We start from the raw sequence: 18,431 nt of genomic DNA, 5'->3' as shown, positions 1-18,431 counted from the left end.
CAACATGTGTTGAGAGGCCACCCCAAAGATTGATGTCTTTGCAGCCGTATCTTTGCTTTCTTCCTTGAAGACTCACTTGTGTTACTCTATATTACATTGCAATAGTACTTCAGAGTCTCAGCCCTAAGCCAGCACACACTGTGTTAAGGACAGCGCATACAGGCTATCTCCAAAGAATCCCTGCTTCCAAACAGTTTGCAATGTGCCAGAAGACAGGTTTTCTTACAAATTCAAACCTGATGGTCTTGTGCTGCTGCTAATAAACTAACCCACTGGGCCAAACCCCTCATTCACTATAATCTTATTTATCACAAAGAAACACAAAATTAGATACACATTCTTCTCAACTGGATGCTTCCATTGCAAGTCTGCCATGTCTACTGAAACTGCAAACACAGGTTTGAGGGACAGACATCTCCTACCCCATGCAGCAACAGCACTTTGCGGGATGAGCTCCAGCAGAAAAAAAAACACAATTCTATGCTATCCACAGCAAACAAGATCTACCTGAGTTATAGAAGGTCGCTTCTCTTTTCCTTTTCTTGCCAATGTGTCCAGTCCTTTTAGAGAAGAAAATAAACCCTTCTTATTTCGGACCCTTTGTGACAGAGATAGGGTACGTTTCCTGAGAGCAGCTTCATCCCTGGAGCAGATCTATTTAAACACAGAGACAAGCCTTTCTATATCACTTTCATAAAAGCAAAATACTGGCAGTTATTTCAGCATGAGACATCAAATGAGAGTTACTTCAGTTCATCCCAATGTAACATGGCAAAGTGCAAGGACAAAGTTTTTAAACTTTCAGCAGTGATGCTTACTTTGGTATTCTAACAGCATGATAGTGTAATTTTTTTGTCATAAGGTGAAATTAGAAGGTCATAAGAAGGGAGGAACTGAGAAAATATTGCATTCTACAATAAAAGAAGTTAACGAAAAGGCTCTGAAGAAGAATGAGAATCCATCATTCAAATATGAAATTATTAGAGAAGAAAGACTCTCAAAATTGCCAGAGATAAATGTGTGATGGCATGAAGTTATTAACAAGCAATGACACAAACCACACAGATAAAACCAGTGGCAGATAGAAACACATTCCAAGACAGTGGTAGTCCTGACTTCTCATGCAGCAAATGTGGTCCATCCCTCTCTGCCAAGATCAGCCTCACAACCCTGCCAAGACTAAACAGCAGAGGTGAACCTGCTGTTGCTATACTTCCCTTGAAGCCAGCAGGGCGACAACTCTCAGTAGCTGAGGATCTCCCTCATTCTTCTTTGTAAACACAGCCCACAGTTCTTAAAAAGTGATTTATAATTTTGGATTGTCTCTACTTTTAGTCTTCTAAAAATACTTTCTCTCCAGGAGGGTATTCAGACTGTTTCTGAAAAATGGAGCCATCTGGGACCTCCAAAAAAAGCCAGCTCAAGATTAGCTGAACTTTCGGAAATTTCAGTGTTAGCCACTTTAAGTGGCTTAGTTCCTATAGACTGTAAACTCTTCACTCAGTGCAGGTGAAATCACAGTGACACCACTTCAACACAATGATTCATCTACATCTGCAGAATATTTTGGTTTGTCTCTTTTTTTTTTTTTTTTTAGGCACAGGTCAGAAATACCCAATTTTGGAGTCCTCAGGGGCCAAAAAAGGTCATAGCCATATACTCATGGTTTCAAAGTCTGTCTCGGGAAGACAACTTATTTGCAGTCAAGGGATAGGCAGAAAGGATGAGAAGGGAACAGGATTGTCTAAGCAATGCACGAGGCTGCAACCATGTATTATCCCAGCACAGTTCCACATCTAAGTACAATACTAACAAAGGCTTTGTGCAATGCCCCCATGACAAGAGTATTTAGACTTACCAATGCATGGAAGGATGAGACAGAGAAAATGCCGAGCCGTCCCAGTGCCAATTTTGAAGGACGACTGGCAGCAGCCAAAAGGCTCTTTGGGTTTGGGAGCTCCCCACCTTGCAAACTGGCTAGGTAACATCGCATTCGGAAAAGGTCCATGTTAAATTTTTCCAAGTTCTGTTCCCACTGCTGGATCTGTTTAGGTATAAAAAGGGACAATTAAAAGGGGAAAAATGTCTTTGTGGGCTTCACTGAAAATTCAAGCTCTTCCCCAAACCCATAGTAAATTACTTTCATCTGGTAGTGTATGGATTAGATTAGTTATTCCCTGCCAAGACACATTCAGTCATATTGTGTTACATCAACCCAAAAGATGGCTTGAAATAAAACAAAGCTGGTGGTCTTAAATGCATACTGACAAGATGAACATACCATGAACTTCGGGTAGTTTGATAGTCACAAAAGCAGTTACATAAAAACACAACCCTGTGGTTCATGAAGGCTTTTTTTGTTGTTGTTTCTCCACTTCTCTCTCTCTCTCTCTCCTTTTTGGAAATTAATTTTGTTTCCTTCATTTTTACGAGCTCATATTGTATAGCTGGCTGGCTGAAAGCAAAGCAGCATAGCTACACCAATACACTGGGCAAAGTGAAGTAACACTGATAGGCCTCACTCATAATTTACTACCATCCTATGGCCTTGCTATCTGTGAACAGGAGACAATACTGCCAGCACTAGCATGTGTGGTTCTTTGCCTGACTAATAGGTTAAAACATGCTTATGTTCAGGCAAACTCCAAAAATGAGCTATATATATACCCAACACAAACCACTGGACCAAAAGCAAGAACGTACGTGTACTCTTCATGCAACTTTTAAACATAGCTAACATAGGTACAGATGTAACAGACAGCTTAATCCAGTTTCAATGTAAAAACAGGAAAAGGAAAGAGACTCAAATATTTACTAGAGAGATAAAGTTCTGAATCAAGGCTTGGATGACATCTTCAGTATCTGTGTACATACACAATCATCTACACAAGCACATATGCTTATGCACTGCACAAAGTAAAATTTTCCTTTTCATTTCCACAACTTACAGATTGGTAGTTGCAGCTAAAATTTGCCCTGTGGTGTACAATATCCATTAATAACAATAAATAGTTCAAATAAAAAGGCAGTTGCGTTTAATGGAGTAGGTACATTCACATATGGGAAGGCAGAAAAGGCACATTCATTAGGTTAATGTACACCAAGTTCATGTACTAAAGATAGTGAAAATCCTCTAACAATGCTGACCTTTCAATGTCAGCTCCAATCACTGCATTTTGTTTGTTCAACCAGTGGTTTGAGGCTGTAGAGAAAGTTCATAATATTTTCTGTAAGGTGCACTGACTTCATACCTTTCCCTGGCACACCCTGCCTGACCCTGTCCACACAGGACATTATCACCCTGCTTTGAGATTAGCCAAGGCTGGGCAAACACCTTTGTGACTTAGAAAACAAGCTGACACACATAATAAAAATCTCAGGTGAACTATGACCTGCAGACTCATCTAGAAGCAAAATCAGTTCAGTTTCCTTATAATGCTGCCAAATATTCCAAGAGCTAAACAAGTATCTTGCTTCTTTCAACCATGAAGAAGTGAGCAATAAAAGGGCAAAACTGGCCCTGTTAACAAACAGTGCTGAGACTTGTACTACAACTGATAGAAACCTTACCTAGTCTGGCTTTCTTACACGTGTGCTCACAAACTGTGGTATCAGTTATGGCTATACTTTTGGAAGTAAGAGGTAATCTTATTAAGCAGGTAGGATGAAGAAATGGAAGACAAGATACTATTTTGTACGTTTGCAAATGCAAAATTCTGATTTACAGTACACTAAAAAAAAGTTTTTCAGGGAATCAATATTAAAAGCAGAAGACAGAATTTACAAAATATTATGAGAGCAATTCCCAAAAGTCCAGAGAAAAAGAACAGACATATCCACATTATGAAGATGCCACATCTAGTCTCTCACCACAAACATTCAAAACATGCATCTTTGAAAGGATAACGATTTTTTTCTTGAGTTTATTTGATCATTGCCCTTTAGTTTGCTTCCTTTGTGCTCTCAGACAGTCCTCATAGAGTACAAGTTTCTGCTTGCCAGTACTTTACAGATGGTACAACTCCAATAGGAGGTTTTGTGATGAGCTCTTTCTCTGTGTCAACACCCAACTAGAATGAAAACATGGTTGTCAGCTTCTCACAAAGCCAAAAGCTACAAGCTCAGGTGAAGTCTTTCCCTTTGGGATGACACCTTCATAGGTACAGAGCCAAGCCAACTTTTAATAGCTCAGGAACAGAGCAAGGCTTGTTCTGGATGCTGCTGGAGTAGAGCATCCTGTCCCTGTTGAGCACAAGCTGAACACAGGCATCCATCTGTTTCTGTGGCCTTCTTCAAAATCTCCATAAAACATTGTACTGAGTTGTATTTTAAAACAAAAATAATCTAAAGAAGAGGGAGTGGGGTATAACACAAGGACACTCTGAAGAAATAATTAAATTACCATGTTTATCAGTCACGCAGGATGCTAGCTAATCAGCTCCAAAAGCATCAGTAATCACAATGTTACATTTAATGGCATTAGCAAAAGCTGTAGGCAGGGAATTTCTGGGATTGTCTTGTAGTCTTATCAAAACCAGGGATGTCTGGAACCAATTGGAGACCACGAAGCAATACCAGCTGCTATTTGTCTAAGCCTTTTAAACTATGATAATTCTTCCTAAAGATTTATATTCTTGAAGAGTAAATGGGGGAAGCACACAAATAAAAAAGCAACAACTTCAAAGCACAGTATGACCTGGTCCATGAAGTTAATTTACAGTCTGCAGAGTAGCCACTGCTACCCTTATTCTGCTATTGTGTGAGGCAAATCTCGACCCCACGTGGGAGGACTGCCCAAAAGATGCTCAAGGACTTAACTTAATCATGCACAGACAAAACAGCCCTTTTGAAATCTTCTCGAAAGCAAACAGGAAAAAGTGGAGGCACCAGGCAGCCATGAGAGCAAGAATGAGTGACAAAGGCTAATAGCAGCGTGAAGCAAGTCTGCAAACATATAAGATAGACATCCCAAATGTGAGGCACACCAAAACAACCAAACACACATGAAATGCTCCCCACATGACCTGCTCAGCTGTTGCCTGTACTACCAGCTACAGTACCCAGGGCATCCAAACCATCCTCTCTCAGTCACTGTTTCAAAACCTCCATGTGAATTTCTAGTAAAAGCATTAAAGGCTTTTCCTAGAGGAAAGGGAGGATGTCATTCTCAGTACAGGCACATGCTAGCGAAGAATTTCTGGGTTTAGTGGCAGCCTGGGAAAGCCTGGGAGAAAAGCAAGGAGGGGACACCCAAATAAATGTCTTCAGCTTAATAGGAGCCCTGTAAGTTAGAGATGAAAAGGAGGCTGTGGATGAGAGACAAAAAGGAGTAAAATGTAGGAAACCTTAAGAATTAGGGTCATTGATTATTTAGCCTGGGCCCCCAGGAGAACTCATGCAAGAAAGCTTCATGCAGGAGCAAGACAGTAATTACATGGGGAGTGCTAAGTGAGGGGACAAGCTTTTCCATCAGAAACAGTTTCAGGAATGAGCTGAGTTACCATACAAAGGAACATCAGCATAATACTTTCAGCAGTACTTTCATTGTAATGATCATTTTCAGAACATAAATAGCCGATTGTTCTCCAGGTTAATGAAAAATCTATTCTGACATCAAGAAACAATTGTAAATTAATTACATTTTAAATCTCATGAACAGATGGCATAAAGGAAGACGCTTGAAAGTAGGTGTCTGCTGATTCAATAACCCTGCTAGGTTTTCTATAGGTGAACTCTGAAGTGGGAGCTTGGGAACAGCAAAGGAGTAAATACATTCAGACCAGACAATACAGATCTGTGGTTTCCAGCAGGCGATATGGAGATCCATAGCTCTTACATGTTATACAGTTCTCTCTGTAGGTGACATTTCTAGTGTCACCTTCACTTGAACATGCTTACGGTTTGCAGACCCAACAGTGTGGCTCTCAAATGGCCTCTGGCTCCTTGCCCATCTTACACTACAGTGCAAATAGCATCTTTTAAGGGGCTGGGGAAGGACCGTCTCACTTTCAAATAACTGTTTTGTAAAAAGCAAGAGCAGTTCAGTGTAATAAAAGCCAAACCAGTATTGCGAACTGTGAAAAGCAGTGCCAGAAATGACACCATACCAACTGGAAGCAGCAATACTTCAAGAACCTGGAGGAAGGATGCAAGAAACTTCCTGGACAGCTCAGCTAATAACAAAATATCAGTTTTCCACTTGGCACTTATTTAAGGCCACACAGAAGAAGATGCACAGGAAGGAGGGCCTTCTCTCAGTGCTTAAAAAAAATTGACTGGATTTAGTAACACTTTGTATACCATATAGAAACACGAACTCCTGGCTGACACAATTCACTATCTATAGCAGTAAAAAATTCAGAATTTTCCCCTATGCAACATCTTCTTCCCAGATGGAAAGTATCTCTGCAAGCTGATGTAGGGAACTCTATGGATTTAAAAGAAACTTCTGCTGCTGTTTTATATGAACAGCTTTTCAACCACATTACAAACAACACCAAACTGCATTCCAGTCCCTGGTTCTCAGACACAATTCATACTGTACCCATCTGGATAAATGAGTCACTTGGTTTCTGGGGACAAGAAAAAGATTTTTATTGTCATTACTTCCTACAGAACACTCAAAGAAGCAAAAACATTACTCTCCCAGAAATTCCATTACTTTAAAGGACACGACAGAGATACCGTCATAACTTTCAGCTCAAAGAAATAAAAAGGGAACACAATAGAGCTCAATAACAATGATGCGTAATTAGAAATACCCTTTAATCTTAATTCTTCCTAGTGACTTAAAAAACGATTAAGAAAATTTCCTGAAATAACAATAGGGTTTTTTTCATAATAAATGCTATTTTTCTGCTTGTTGTGGGAGAACAGCATTTTCATTATTTCTAACCAAAACAGCAGAAATCTTATTCCCAATACCACGGACAGCACAAAACTGCGCCCACATGTACCCAATTTACATTCTTGTTAATAATCTGATCGAAACTGGCAGTACCACATGCATATCTACAGCTAGGGATGCAATTAAGAAAGTCAATGAATCTTATTATTCAGCTGCCCCCCCCCCCAAAAAAAAAAAAACCACCAGAAGACGAGCCCTTTCTGCACATTTCCCCCACCAGCTTCATTGCATGAGATCATGATGTGCAACTCCATGTTCAGGAATAGTTTATTAATTTTTCATTATTTTATACTAAATCCTTGCAATACAAAGACTGAAATTCATCCATCTGCAAAACAGTAATTAGAATGGTCAGAAGGATGAGGATGACCTTCTCTAACCTTTTATCTGCCTACTCATTTCATTCCTTAGAGACAGTCCACTACTACTAAATAGAAGGACTTTGTGAATGATGCAAGGAGGGACCATCCTACACTGAAGAGTGATGCCTGAAAAGAGTACTGAACCTCTCAGAAAGTGGAGCCTTGCTCTAGCCAGTTCAAAGACCACCCAACCTGAAGATCTGTTCTAACCAGTTTAGATGAATTTTTTTTTTAGTGTAGGATGGTATGGAAGATAGAAAAGTAACTGTGTATCGTGATTCAAGTTGAATTTATATGAGGCAAAACTGGCAAGTGTTAGCAAAGTTCTCTGAAAAGATTCTTTTTGAGAGTGTTATTGTGAGTTTTCATCAGATGCTTTATAGAAAATTAAGATGTGTAATTTGGGATTTGGGAAGCCCGAAGAATAAAATTCCCAAAACTATACCTGTCTTCTTCCTATAAATGTGAGAGGGAAAAGAGAAAGGGTCTAGTACATTTTAAATGAAAAAAATTTAATGAAGTTACGCTCTGTGTAAAAAGCCAAAGACCGCTAAAGGGAAGGGAAGGGAAGAAAGGTACTAACAGATTTAATGACTGCCCAGAGTAAACAGACCACCACTTTACCTACACCCTCCACCCCTTTCTTTTTTACAGTAACTTTTAGTTGGAGGACACATGAAAACTTCCATTAAAAATACCTCCAAGCATGCACCTGTTCTTCTCATTAATGCCTTATCATTTCAGCGCCTGCAAGTAAATACCTGTGTTCATAACCCATCTGATAAGTTGAGTATCATGTACAAAGAAAATATGAATCACATCAGAAACCTCTGAATAGCTTGGAAAACATGATTATACCAACATATTTAAATTTGAAAAGAAAACCCCATAATGCTTTCAAGCAACTATTGTTCATAATATTGTTCTAAAGTGAGAAAATGAAATAGATTTATGTACCAGGTACATAAAGTACACCCAGAGCTGCAGTGCCCTCACTGTGAGGTAGATTTTCCATCCCGTTAAAACCAGTTCTACAGGCACAGACAGCCCCACTTCTGACTTAATGTGCAATATTTTGTTAAAAGAGCTCCAAATAAGTGCTAATAATCCATTTCATTAATTTCAGTAGCAGTTAGACAGGGCTCCATATTCACAGAAAACACAGTGATTTCTCTAGCAGGTTGAACAGTGAGGAAAAGTAATTTTTTCTTAAAGACAGGCTTTGAAATTCATCTTGGTGCCAGGGGATTTTCAAACTTTCATCCTAATTCTCTTCAGTTTAGGGGAGAAGTTACACCCTGGGGGAATACCAACACCCACAACATATTTATTGCATATAGAAACAAAAACACATGTGCTTGTAGGTAGTACGTGCCAACTTGGGATTTCCAGCCATGCTGCCAGTGGCACTGGCACTACTACTGGCACTGGCTGCTCTATGTGCAATGCTCTTGCAGATGCTTCACTTATCTGTTCTAAACTGCCCCAAAATACCAACAGCTGTGTGAAAGGTTACCATTTTCTCTTAAACAGTTATTAAGTCTATTATTATTACCAGACCAGACAGACAAGACTCCCTGTCTTCAGGCCACAAGGCTGAAGACATTTTTCAAGCAGTTCAATACAATCATTACTTTAGAAAACCCAAATTTTCCTCATAACTTTTTGGTTGCATTTCTGTTTAGCACTAGGTTTATCAATTGATAGCCTGCAAATCCACCAAATTTAAAAGACTGTATCAGATGAGCTTCTCCAGCTCATCTGCTGAACACCAAGAAGAAACATGTATGTACATTGAAATAGGTATAGCAATTTTAGAAGTCCAGGTTTCCATACTGCAACTGCCTTTTGGGTGATGGTAACTGTGAAACAAAAGAAGGTTTTGCTTGCTTGTAAAGCCCTGTGAATTACTAAGTCTTCAACAGAGAAGTATTGGTTTTAAATTAATACAGATGTGAAAGAAAATAGAAATTTGAGGTTGTGTGGTTGCTTTTCTGAGGAAGAGGAAGGAAAAGGAGAAAGGATATAGAAATCACAGTTTCCAAGATAATTTCCCAGTGGAAATAAATTAAGACTGTGCCTCATCTTTCTACATAAGAAAGCCACTACGGTCCTTCTGAAGTCAAACACGCCATTTCCGCTGACTTCCCAAAATATATCACCAGTGAAGTTTTCCACCACAGGATGTAGGGCAAGCTTGTAAACTACAGTGTTGGCAATACAATATACATCGGCATGGTGGAATGATAGCTGCCACATGATTGAAAACACCACCAAATTTACACAAAACCAAATCCAGAATTCATATTCGTCTTGCTATTCAAAGTGGGAAAAAGACAACTAAATAACCACAGTTACTAAACAACTGAACTACATGCATGCAAACTTTTCCCTCAGGAATAATGTTTTTTCAGAACTGTTAGCTTACTAAGTATATCAAGAATTCTTGGTTACTAATTGCATCAAGATTTTTTTTTCTTTGCAAAAGTCAATCTCTGAGATGTCAAATCAGAAGATTAGGAAACCCAGCTACCTATTGACTTTTCTCTGAAGTGACTTTGCCAAGAAACCTTCAACAGCAGTAAGGTAAGATTTTATAAAGATCAAAGGGATCAAGACCAGAGGAAAGGCTCATTATAAATTTACCATTTGCTAACTAGTGGCTATTTGCGCATGATCCATCTCACACTCTGTCCCTCTGGTCTGCCCTCATTCAATATTCTTTCATAGGCAGAAGATTAACAGGCATAAACCTGCAGCCCTAGTGATGGATTTTTATTCTGGGAAAATACAGCCAACTTCTTCCAGGGACTGAGCTGGAAAACAATGGCAGTTGTTCAAGGACAGAGCATCTAATTAGCAGATATTAAAGAGCAGCATTAATACTCTTCAGCTTACTCTAAATAAACTGTTAGCATCAGTCAGAGCCCAAAATAATGGTAAATACACTCGTGTAAAAATATTGTTTCCAGTACCTGATTCTCTATGGCCTTCCTGTTTTTTGGATCGCTAACAATTGAGAGCTGCAACTCTGCCATTTTTTTCATCTTGCCATCCATGTCAATCTTCTGGAATAGACTCTTGGTTTGATTTTTCAGCAGCCTAACAGTGTCCTCTTTCCCAAGCTTCTTCGCAAAGAGGGAAGCACAGGCTGAATGTATGGCAGTCACCCAGTTTTCTAGATCTGTCTGGCTTGTTGCCTGTGAAACAAATCAACAGCACAACATTATGACCAGACAAGAGGGGAAAAAAAAGATAATAAAAATCAGCAGCTCTAGGACATGAGGTGCTTGACAGGTTCTCTGTGATCTTAGGAGTTTATCTTCAAACAAGTGAAATAAGGTTTTATCTTTAAAACTGTGCAAACAAAGGAAGCTTGAGCTTTTCCTCCACTCCATCATAACTTGCTTCCAACCTTCACCTTCTGCTTCTTAGACCTGCAAGGTCTGAGAGCTCCAGGAGCACAACAGTGCCTCATGAGCTGTGGGAAAGATGTAAATCCAATTAATTAAGGTAAACCCCACCAGATTGCAAAGATAAACCTCCTCTTCTGCCAGCAACATTGCAACATGTAAGATTTTACATGTAAGGTCTGAGGAAAAGTGTTTCCTTCCTTAAAAAATGCTAAGTTAGTGGAGAGAGGACACCCAGGTATCTATGCACAAGCTATTTCTGGAGTTATTTACAAGCGTTGACTATGAATCAACATGTTTCTATGCAGGTAGTTCTACATAATACCGTTCTTTATTAACAATTCCAGTGGTGCAGATAACCAGCCAAGATCTTTACATTATTTTTAGCTTTCACTTTTGAACATCTTGCTCAAGCAAACTCTCTTCAAGGCCTGCAGATTCAGGGTTGAGTTCACCATTCTCTAAGGGTGGAATGCTAACAGATGCAAAAGAAATTGATAGAAAAGCCGATTTTTTAGAAGCTTGTAACAATCGTGTACTGAAAGGGTTTTGCAGATTTGTGATCTTTGCTCTTTTTCTATCTGAACCATAATTGACTGAGCCAACTGGTGTAATACCATATATCTGAAGTCATACTCATAAATACATTCTAAAATGGAAACAACTACAAAGTTCCGTATGCATACTGTTACCTGAAATAGGTAGACATCTCCAAAAGAATTGCTGAGACAGAATACGTTTTCTTTCTTGGGATGTTCTGGAACAGACTGGACTATACTGTCTTCTGCAAACAGGGCATATCGAGGCAAACTGCTCTGCTCCATCGAGTTTCTTCCATAGGTCTCATAAAACAGCAGAGTGCAACCTTTGCAGTTCAGAAGAACAAAAAAAAAAACACAAGGAGAAGGTAAGTTCTGGATCTCCCATTTGAGTTCTCTCACTTTAATGCTTTTGTGAATTAAGACATCCTTCAACAACTGGGAACATAAGTTCTGATCAGTCCCTCTTCTAAAAAAGAACAAATGAAAATCATCTAAACTCGAAAAAAGCCAAAGACAATGATGAATTTGCCAATGAAAAGTTGGAACAGGCATCTAGTAGGGACGTAACAAACATTCCTGGATTTAAAATATAAAACAGGATAACTCAGAATGGAAGTGTCAAAGGTCAGATTGGATGGGGCTTGAGTAACCTGATTTAGTGAAAAATGTCGATATCCATGACAGGGGATTGGACTCTGCATCTTTAAAGGTATCTTCTAACCCAAACCGTTCTGTGATTCTGTGAATAAACTCAGCCTATTAAAATTTTAAAGCCTGTAGAAAAGACTCATGCCTGCATAGTTAAATCGGCTTTTCTCTATTAAATTAAACCAACTTTCTCAAAAGAGCCACCTAAGAAATCTTTGTATTTGTTGAAAAGATTTGCAGAAACTCTTCTCTTTATACAACATGACATCAGGAGAACTGGCTACCCTGGATTTGGAGAAGGCTGAGGTTCTTAATGACTTCTTTGCCTCGGTCTTCACTGGCAAAGTCTCTGACCGCACCACCCAAGTCTTGGAAGACGGATGCAGGGACTGTGAGAATGAGGACCCTAGGTCCACTGTAGGAGAGGATCTGGTTAGAGACCATCTTAAAAACCTAAACGTACACAAGTCCATGGGACCTGATGGACTCCATCTGTGGGTCCTGAAGGAGCTGGCGAATGAAGTTGCTAAGCCACTGTCCATCATATTTGAAAAATCATGGCAGTCAGGTGAAGTCCCCCATGACTGGAAAAAGGGAAATATAACCCCCATTTTCAAGAAGGGGAAAATGGATGACCCGGGGAATTACAGACCAGTCAGTCTCACCTCTGTGCCTGGCAAACTCTTGGAGCAGATTCTCCTGGAAGACATGCTAAGGCACATGAAAAACAAGGAGGTGGTTGGTGACAGCCAGCATGGCTTCACTAAGGGGAAATCCTGCCTGACCAATTTGGTGGCCTTCTATGATGGGGCTACGAAACTGATGGACAGGGGTAGAGCAGTTGACGTCATCTATCTGGACTTGTGCAAAGCCTTTGACACTGTCCCACATGACATCCTTGTCTCTAAATTGGAGAGACATCAATTTGATGGGTGGACCACTCGGTGGATAAAGAACTGGCTGGATGGCTGCACGCAAAGAGTTGTGGTCAATGGCTCTATGTCCGGCTGGAGACCGGTAACGAGTGGTGTCCCTAAGGGATCAGTGTTGGGACCGATCTTGTTCAACATCTTTGTTGGTGACATGGACAGTGGGATTGAGTGCACCCTCAGCAAGTCTGCCAATGACACCAAGCTGTGTGGTTCGGTTGATACGCTGGAGGGAAGGGATGCCATCCAGAGGGACCTCGACACGCTTGTGAGGTGGGCTGATGCCAACCTTATGAAGTTTAACCATGCCAAGTGCAAGGTCCTACACCTGGGTCGGAGCAATCCCAGGCACAGCTACAGGTTGGGCAGAGAAGAGATTCAGAGCAGCCCTGCAGAGAAGGACTTGGGGGTGTTGGTCGATGAAAAAATGAACATGAGCCGGCTTCAGTGTGAGCTCGCAGCCCAGAAAGCCAACTGTATCCTGGGCTGCATCAAAAGGAGCGTGACCAGCAGGTCGAAGGAGGTGATCCTGCCCCTCTACTCTGTTCTCGTGAGACCTCACTTGGAGTATTGTGTGCAGTTCTGGCGTCCTCAACATACAAAGGACATGGAACTGTTGGAGCAAGTCCAGAGGAGGGCCACGAGGATGATCAGGGGACTGGAGCACCTTCTGTATGGAGACAAGCTGAGAAAGTTGGGGCTGTTCAGCCTGGAGAAGAGAAGGCTGCGTGGAGACCTCATAGCAGCCTTCCAGTATCTGAAGGGGGCCTACAAGGATGCTGGGGATGGACTATTCATCAGGGACTGTAGTGACAGGACAAGGGGTAATGGGTTCAAACTTAAACAGGGGAAGTTTAGATTGGATCTAAGGAAGAAATTCTTTACTGTGAGGGTGGTGAGGCACTGCAATGGGTTGCCCAGGGAGGTTGTGAATGCTCCATCCTTAGCGGTATTCAAGGCCAGGTTGGATGAGGCCTTGGGTGGCATGGTTTAGTGTTGGGTGTCCCTGCCCATGGCAGGGGGGTTGGAACTAGATGATCTCAAGGTCCTTTCCAACCCTAACTATTCTATGATTGTATGATTCTATAGTGAATAAACTTCTCATATTTAAACTGGATTTCCTTCCACCTACCTGCAAACTGGAGACTAAGACAATTCTGATCAATTTAAAACAGTTTAAAGGGGCTGAGTTTCAGGATATTCAGTTTTGCAAATAGTGTAATATCCAAGGTACAAAACTTGATGATGACAATCCTGAGTGTAACAACAGGAATTACTTCTGGAGAACAGCAGAGGAGACCTGTTCCCAGTCCCAAACAATATGACTACATCGCCATGTTGCCTTTAGAAGCGAAGCTGGCTCAAGAAGGCCTTGTCTCCTCCATCCCAACTAGCCTTCCATTCCTGCCTCATGTTAAAATCCACTGTCCCCTGAGACGCATCAATTTGCCTGTTCAAGGAATCACCGACTGAACTGTGTTACTAAAATATTCTAGTTCTAAATTAGATTTCTCAAGGATTTCTAAGGCTAGTTATGCATCCAGAAAAACAAGTAAATAACCCTCACTTTCATTCCTGGGAAATGGCAGCTTAATAATGGAGGGTTTGGTGCCTTTTTCTTCTTTTTAATTTGGAAGATAAATTAATACCATACTGTGGCTGAAGGTTTAAACTGGAAGAACTAAGACCAGATACTGTAAATACATTTTGAAAACTGAGGATAATCTAAGCAGTTAGAAAAATCTGAGGCTGATGATGGACTCTCCAGCAAGGCAAGCCTTCCCCAAAAGATAAGCTCACATTCATTCAGGAATTAATTTAAAGATGACCTATGGCTGTGTTACATAGCAAGTCAGACTAAAGGATCACAGTGGTCCCTTAGGGCCTAGTAATTCATGTATATATTACTTCTGCAAGACCGATACATATTCAGTAGAGGACTTAAAATTCAGCCAATACAAGGATTGAGTTTGCTAGAGCTACAGCATTGTCATCTCTCTAGCCTGCTTTTTGCTGTTTTTTTTTTTTAAATCAAAAAGGCACCACAACACAGGGCAGCACCAAAACTGAGATTTCTGGGTTGACATGCTGATTTTCAGTCATTCGCTGTTTCTCTGTGTGACACAATGTGTGTTCACATGCACATGCACCTAGCAGTGTATCAAGGGGATATAGCAAAACTTGTAAAGCAGAAATGTTTCCTCTGTGAATGCTTGCAAAAGACTTAGGTAAAACCAGAGTTCAAACTTTATTTTAGCAATTCTCTAACATTTGCACTTAATGCTGCACTAAAAATCCCAAATACATCATCCAAAGTCACATAAATTTGAGGGGAACTTCCTCAAGGGTAAAATCTGACATCAGAACCAATATCAAGGGGATTTTTTGATTCTTCTGACTGATAAAGGGGAAAGCTGGGCATGCTAGAGTTTATGGAACACATCTGCTGTAACAAGTTATGAGATGGAATACACTTGTCCTCATACAGCCCAGATTTCAAGCGTACAAAAAGTGAGGTCCATCACAGAACAAGCATCAGAAACGGCCAGGACAACTCTCCAGAGGGCCAGAAGGTCTCTGCTACTATATTTGGCAGAGACAGATCCCACTGATCCTCAATGGAAGTACTTTATACCTGCTCCTCCACTGCATTCAGGCAATCACATTCTCCAGTGCTAATGTACGGTTACAAGAAAAAAGGAAGTATGTATCAGAGCTTACTGACCAAATCATCTGATAATTGAACAGTTGTCAAAGGAAGGAATCCAACGAATAGAAATGCTTCCATACTATTTAAGTGCACCTTTTGCTATTACTGTCTAGAGTGTCTGGCAGAATATTTAGGATAAGAACAAATCCTATACAGTTGGTCCCATCCTTTCCGCTTAGCAGCCCTCACTCGATCTTTATGACACAAAAACACTTGGAGATCTCTGCTGTTGGAAAAGAAAGATATGGTTTGTTATATTCTGCATATCAGGCATGGCACCTGTCATCATTTTAACACAACAGGGCAAACTACACCAACAAAACCAAGTCCCCTCTTGAACTCAGCAGCAGCAACAGGACTGTACAACCACTTCAACTTCTGCATTTTAGGAAAGAAAATTAAGTTTTATTTTAAACTTCCATATGTTCCCCTATGTGTTATCAAAAACGTAACTAATGGTATGTCACTTTTGTCCTGACAGTTTATATGTACATTAATAAAAAATTCTGAAGGGCATGCATGTGTGTTCAGGTGTATGGCACCCCAGGTATATGTTTAGGTCAAGCCAAGTGATCCCAGGAAGCAGCTAGTTTCATAAACTCTGACAGACCCACTGGGACTGATTAGCATCCAAGTATTCTAATCAGAACTTGAACCAAAGGGGGAGGGCAATGGGAATGCAATTTCCCTGGTTAAAATAAACTAATTAGACAGGACAGATGGAAAAGAGGGTTCCTCTTGTTAAAGGGTTACTATTCCAGCTCAGGTCTTGGTGGCCCTGAAAGTAGAGCGAGGGGCCTCAGGACATGTATACTTTGAAGTCTGGCAGGTAACCAGATGGTTATAAGCCTTCTGCATATTTATAATTAAACACATCTCAACAGAGTGCAAAGAAACATGCTGTTCTCCATTTGCATACGTGGCTATTTTTAGCCATATTTTTAAATACCTTGGCTATTTAAACTTCAAGAACAAATTAAATACAGATTTATTCAAAATTCTGTATAAGGAGAACCAAAGCAAGTGCCTTGATCTTGATATAGCATATTATGAAAACAGAACTACGCCTTGATATCCAGACAGGCAAGTTTATTTTGGCATCAGAAGTCTCCACAGGACAATAAAGGTACAAGATCAAGGAAATGAGGAATGTATATTTAAAACAGCTAACAAAGCGGAAGAGATTCTGCACCATGAACGCAGCTATATCACGCACCCGAAGTAAAAAGCATTGTCCTTAATCCTTCTTATAATGTTAGAAGTTAATAAAAGTTTATTACAAAGAATTTCATTATTCCTTTTTATAGCTGGGAAAATTCAGGAAGAAGAAGGGATGCCACTTGTTCAAGGTCACCAGTGGGCCAATTTTATAGCAAAGAACTGCACATGAAGTACTAAATACCTTTCCAGAGCTTCATTATCCCAGAAATTCATGAACTACTAGTATACAATGTACTTCAGTTTAGAGTGTTGATAGGTTTAGAAATAACTTGAATTTTAGAAGAGGCAAATCAAACTCATATTCATACTCCAAAACACAAACACACACAATAAGAGGGTAGAACTCAGATATTGTGTTTCCCTTTTGTATAGACTGCTTGCAAGCCTGAATCATGCTATCTGGTGATCAAGATAAGTGATTTAAACTGTTAAGACTGCCTACATTTTGATCCCTTGATAACAGGTCTCTGAATTATTAGGCAGAACTGCTACATTCCTGCATGTGTGCTTCTTTTAAATCAGCGCTATCAACGGTAACATGCCCAACACTTGCTGTTTGCTGTTCATTTTCCTTCAGGTCTACACCCATGCAGGATTTTGAAAAGGGCAACCTGTGGGAAAGCTGTTATTTTCTCTCTTCCAGTCCCAGATATGCTAGGAAATTATTAAGTTTGATCATTTCCTTACTCATTAACTTAGCATTATATTTACTGAAAGGCAAATCCTTTGGATGCAATTCAAAAAATAAAAATAAGACTATGAACTCACTCATTAAATTCCTCTTCCTCCCCACAATAGATGTTATTTTTCGTCTCGCACTGCCTGACACCCATGCACTTCTTGCGGCACACCTACCCGCTCAATTACTCTGAGCCATGCATGTGCACTGTGAGAGCAGCAATCGCACCACAGCCCCATTAGCAGCAGCCCCTTTCAAGCAGATTCAGCTCCTAAAGGGCTGTTTCACAGCAGGAGCAGCCATGGAAAATGGGAAAATGGGCAAGCTGAAAGCCAGAAGGGATTGGCACTGTGAGGAGCAGGCAAAGTGAAAGGTCATCAGGGAAAGGAGGGAGAATGGCAAGCCTGGCATTCATGCTGCCCATGGCAGCTAAGCCTCAGGCACCTCAGGGTTTCCCCTCCTCCTGCTTCAGCCTTCTCTGCCCTGAATTGCACACTTTTCAGTGTAAATGCTCTAGCATGGGCAGTTCACCTCTTCACTATGTTGCCACATGAAGTAGTGCACATGAACTGAAAATTTTCACATCAACTTAACCTAAGTTTAAGTAAACCTCATAGCAAAGCCCAGGGAATTGTGTGCCTGTGACTGGGAACTGGGCACCCAGGACTTGTCCTGATCCTTAAATTCTGACTCCTCCTGAGACAATGGAGTGGCTTCTGTATTTTTCTCAGTTTTGGTTTAATTTGGTCTTGGACCTCCAAACATCCAAAAGGATCTTGTAAACCCCCAGTTCCGTGTGAGTACAGGAACTTGGAAGTCAAACAAAACAACACTCTTGCTATGGTATGAACCACAAGGCTGCACATACAATCCCAAAGACATGAGCACCACCTTGATTAAGCGGGCTGTTTAGGCATATGCTCCACTTTAAGCATATGTGTAGACCATGTAAAGTTAGGCATGAACTTCTGATCCCACTTAATCTGCTCACAGGAACCAGCATGCATGAAAAGTTGCCAA

At 40.6% G+C, this 18,431-nt stretch overlaps 1 protein-coding gene across 1 annotated transcript in view; it reads right to left on the bottom strand.

Moving 5' to 3' along the window:
• The window catches only part of TIAM2 (TIAM Rac1 associated GEF 2), a 137,568-nt gene that overhangs the window by 61,979 nt on the left and 57,158 nt on the right, over nucleotides 1-18,431 (bottom strand). The window contains exons 5-8 of the mRNA XM_080615675.1: nucleotides 11,375-11,547; nucleotides 10,245-10,469; nucleotides 1,859-2,044; nucleotides 508-654 (exon numbers count right to left, since the gene is read on the bottom strand). Coding sequence (XP_080471801.1) covers nucleotides 508-654; nucleotides 1,859-2,044; nucleotides 10,245-10,469; nucleotides 11,375-11,547 — 731 coding nt within the window. The remainder of the gene's footprint in view (nucleotides 1-507; nucleotides 655-1,858; nucleotides 2,045-10,244; nucleotides 10,470-11,374; nucleotides 11,548-18,431) is intronic.

Source organism: Psittacula echo (genome assembly GCF_963264785.1).
Source record: "Psittacula echo genome assembly, chromosome: 4".
Classification (NCBI taxonomy): domain Eukaryota; kingdom Metazoa; phylum Chordata; class Aves; order Psittaciformes; family Psittacidae; genus Psittacula; species Psittacula echo.
This window is presented reverse-complemented; position numbering and strand designations above follow the sequence as displayed.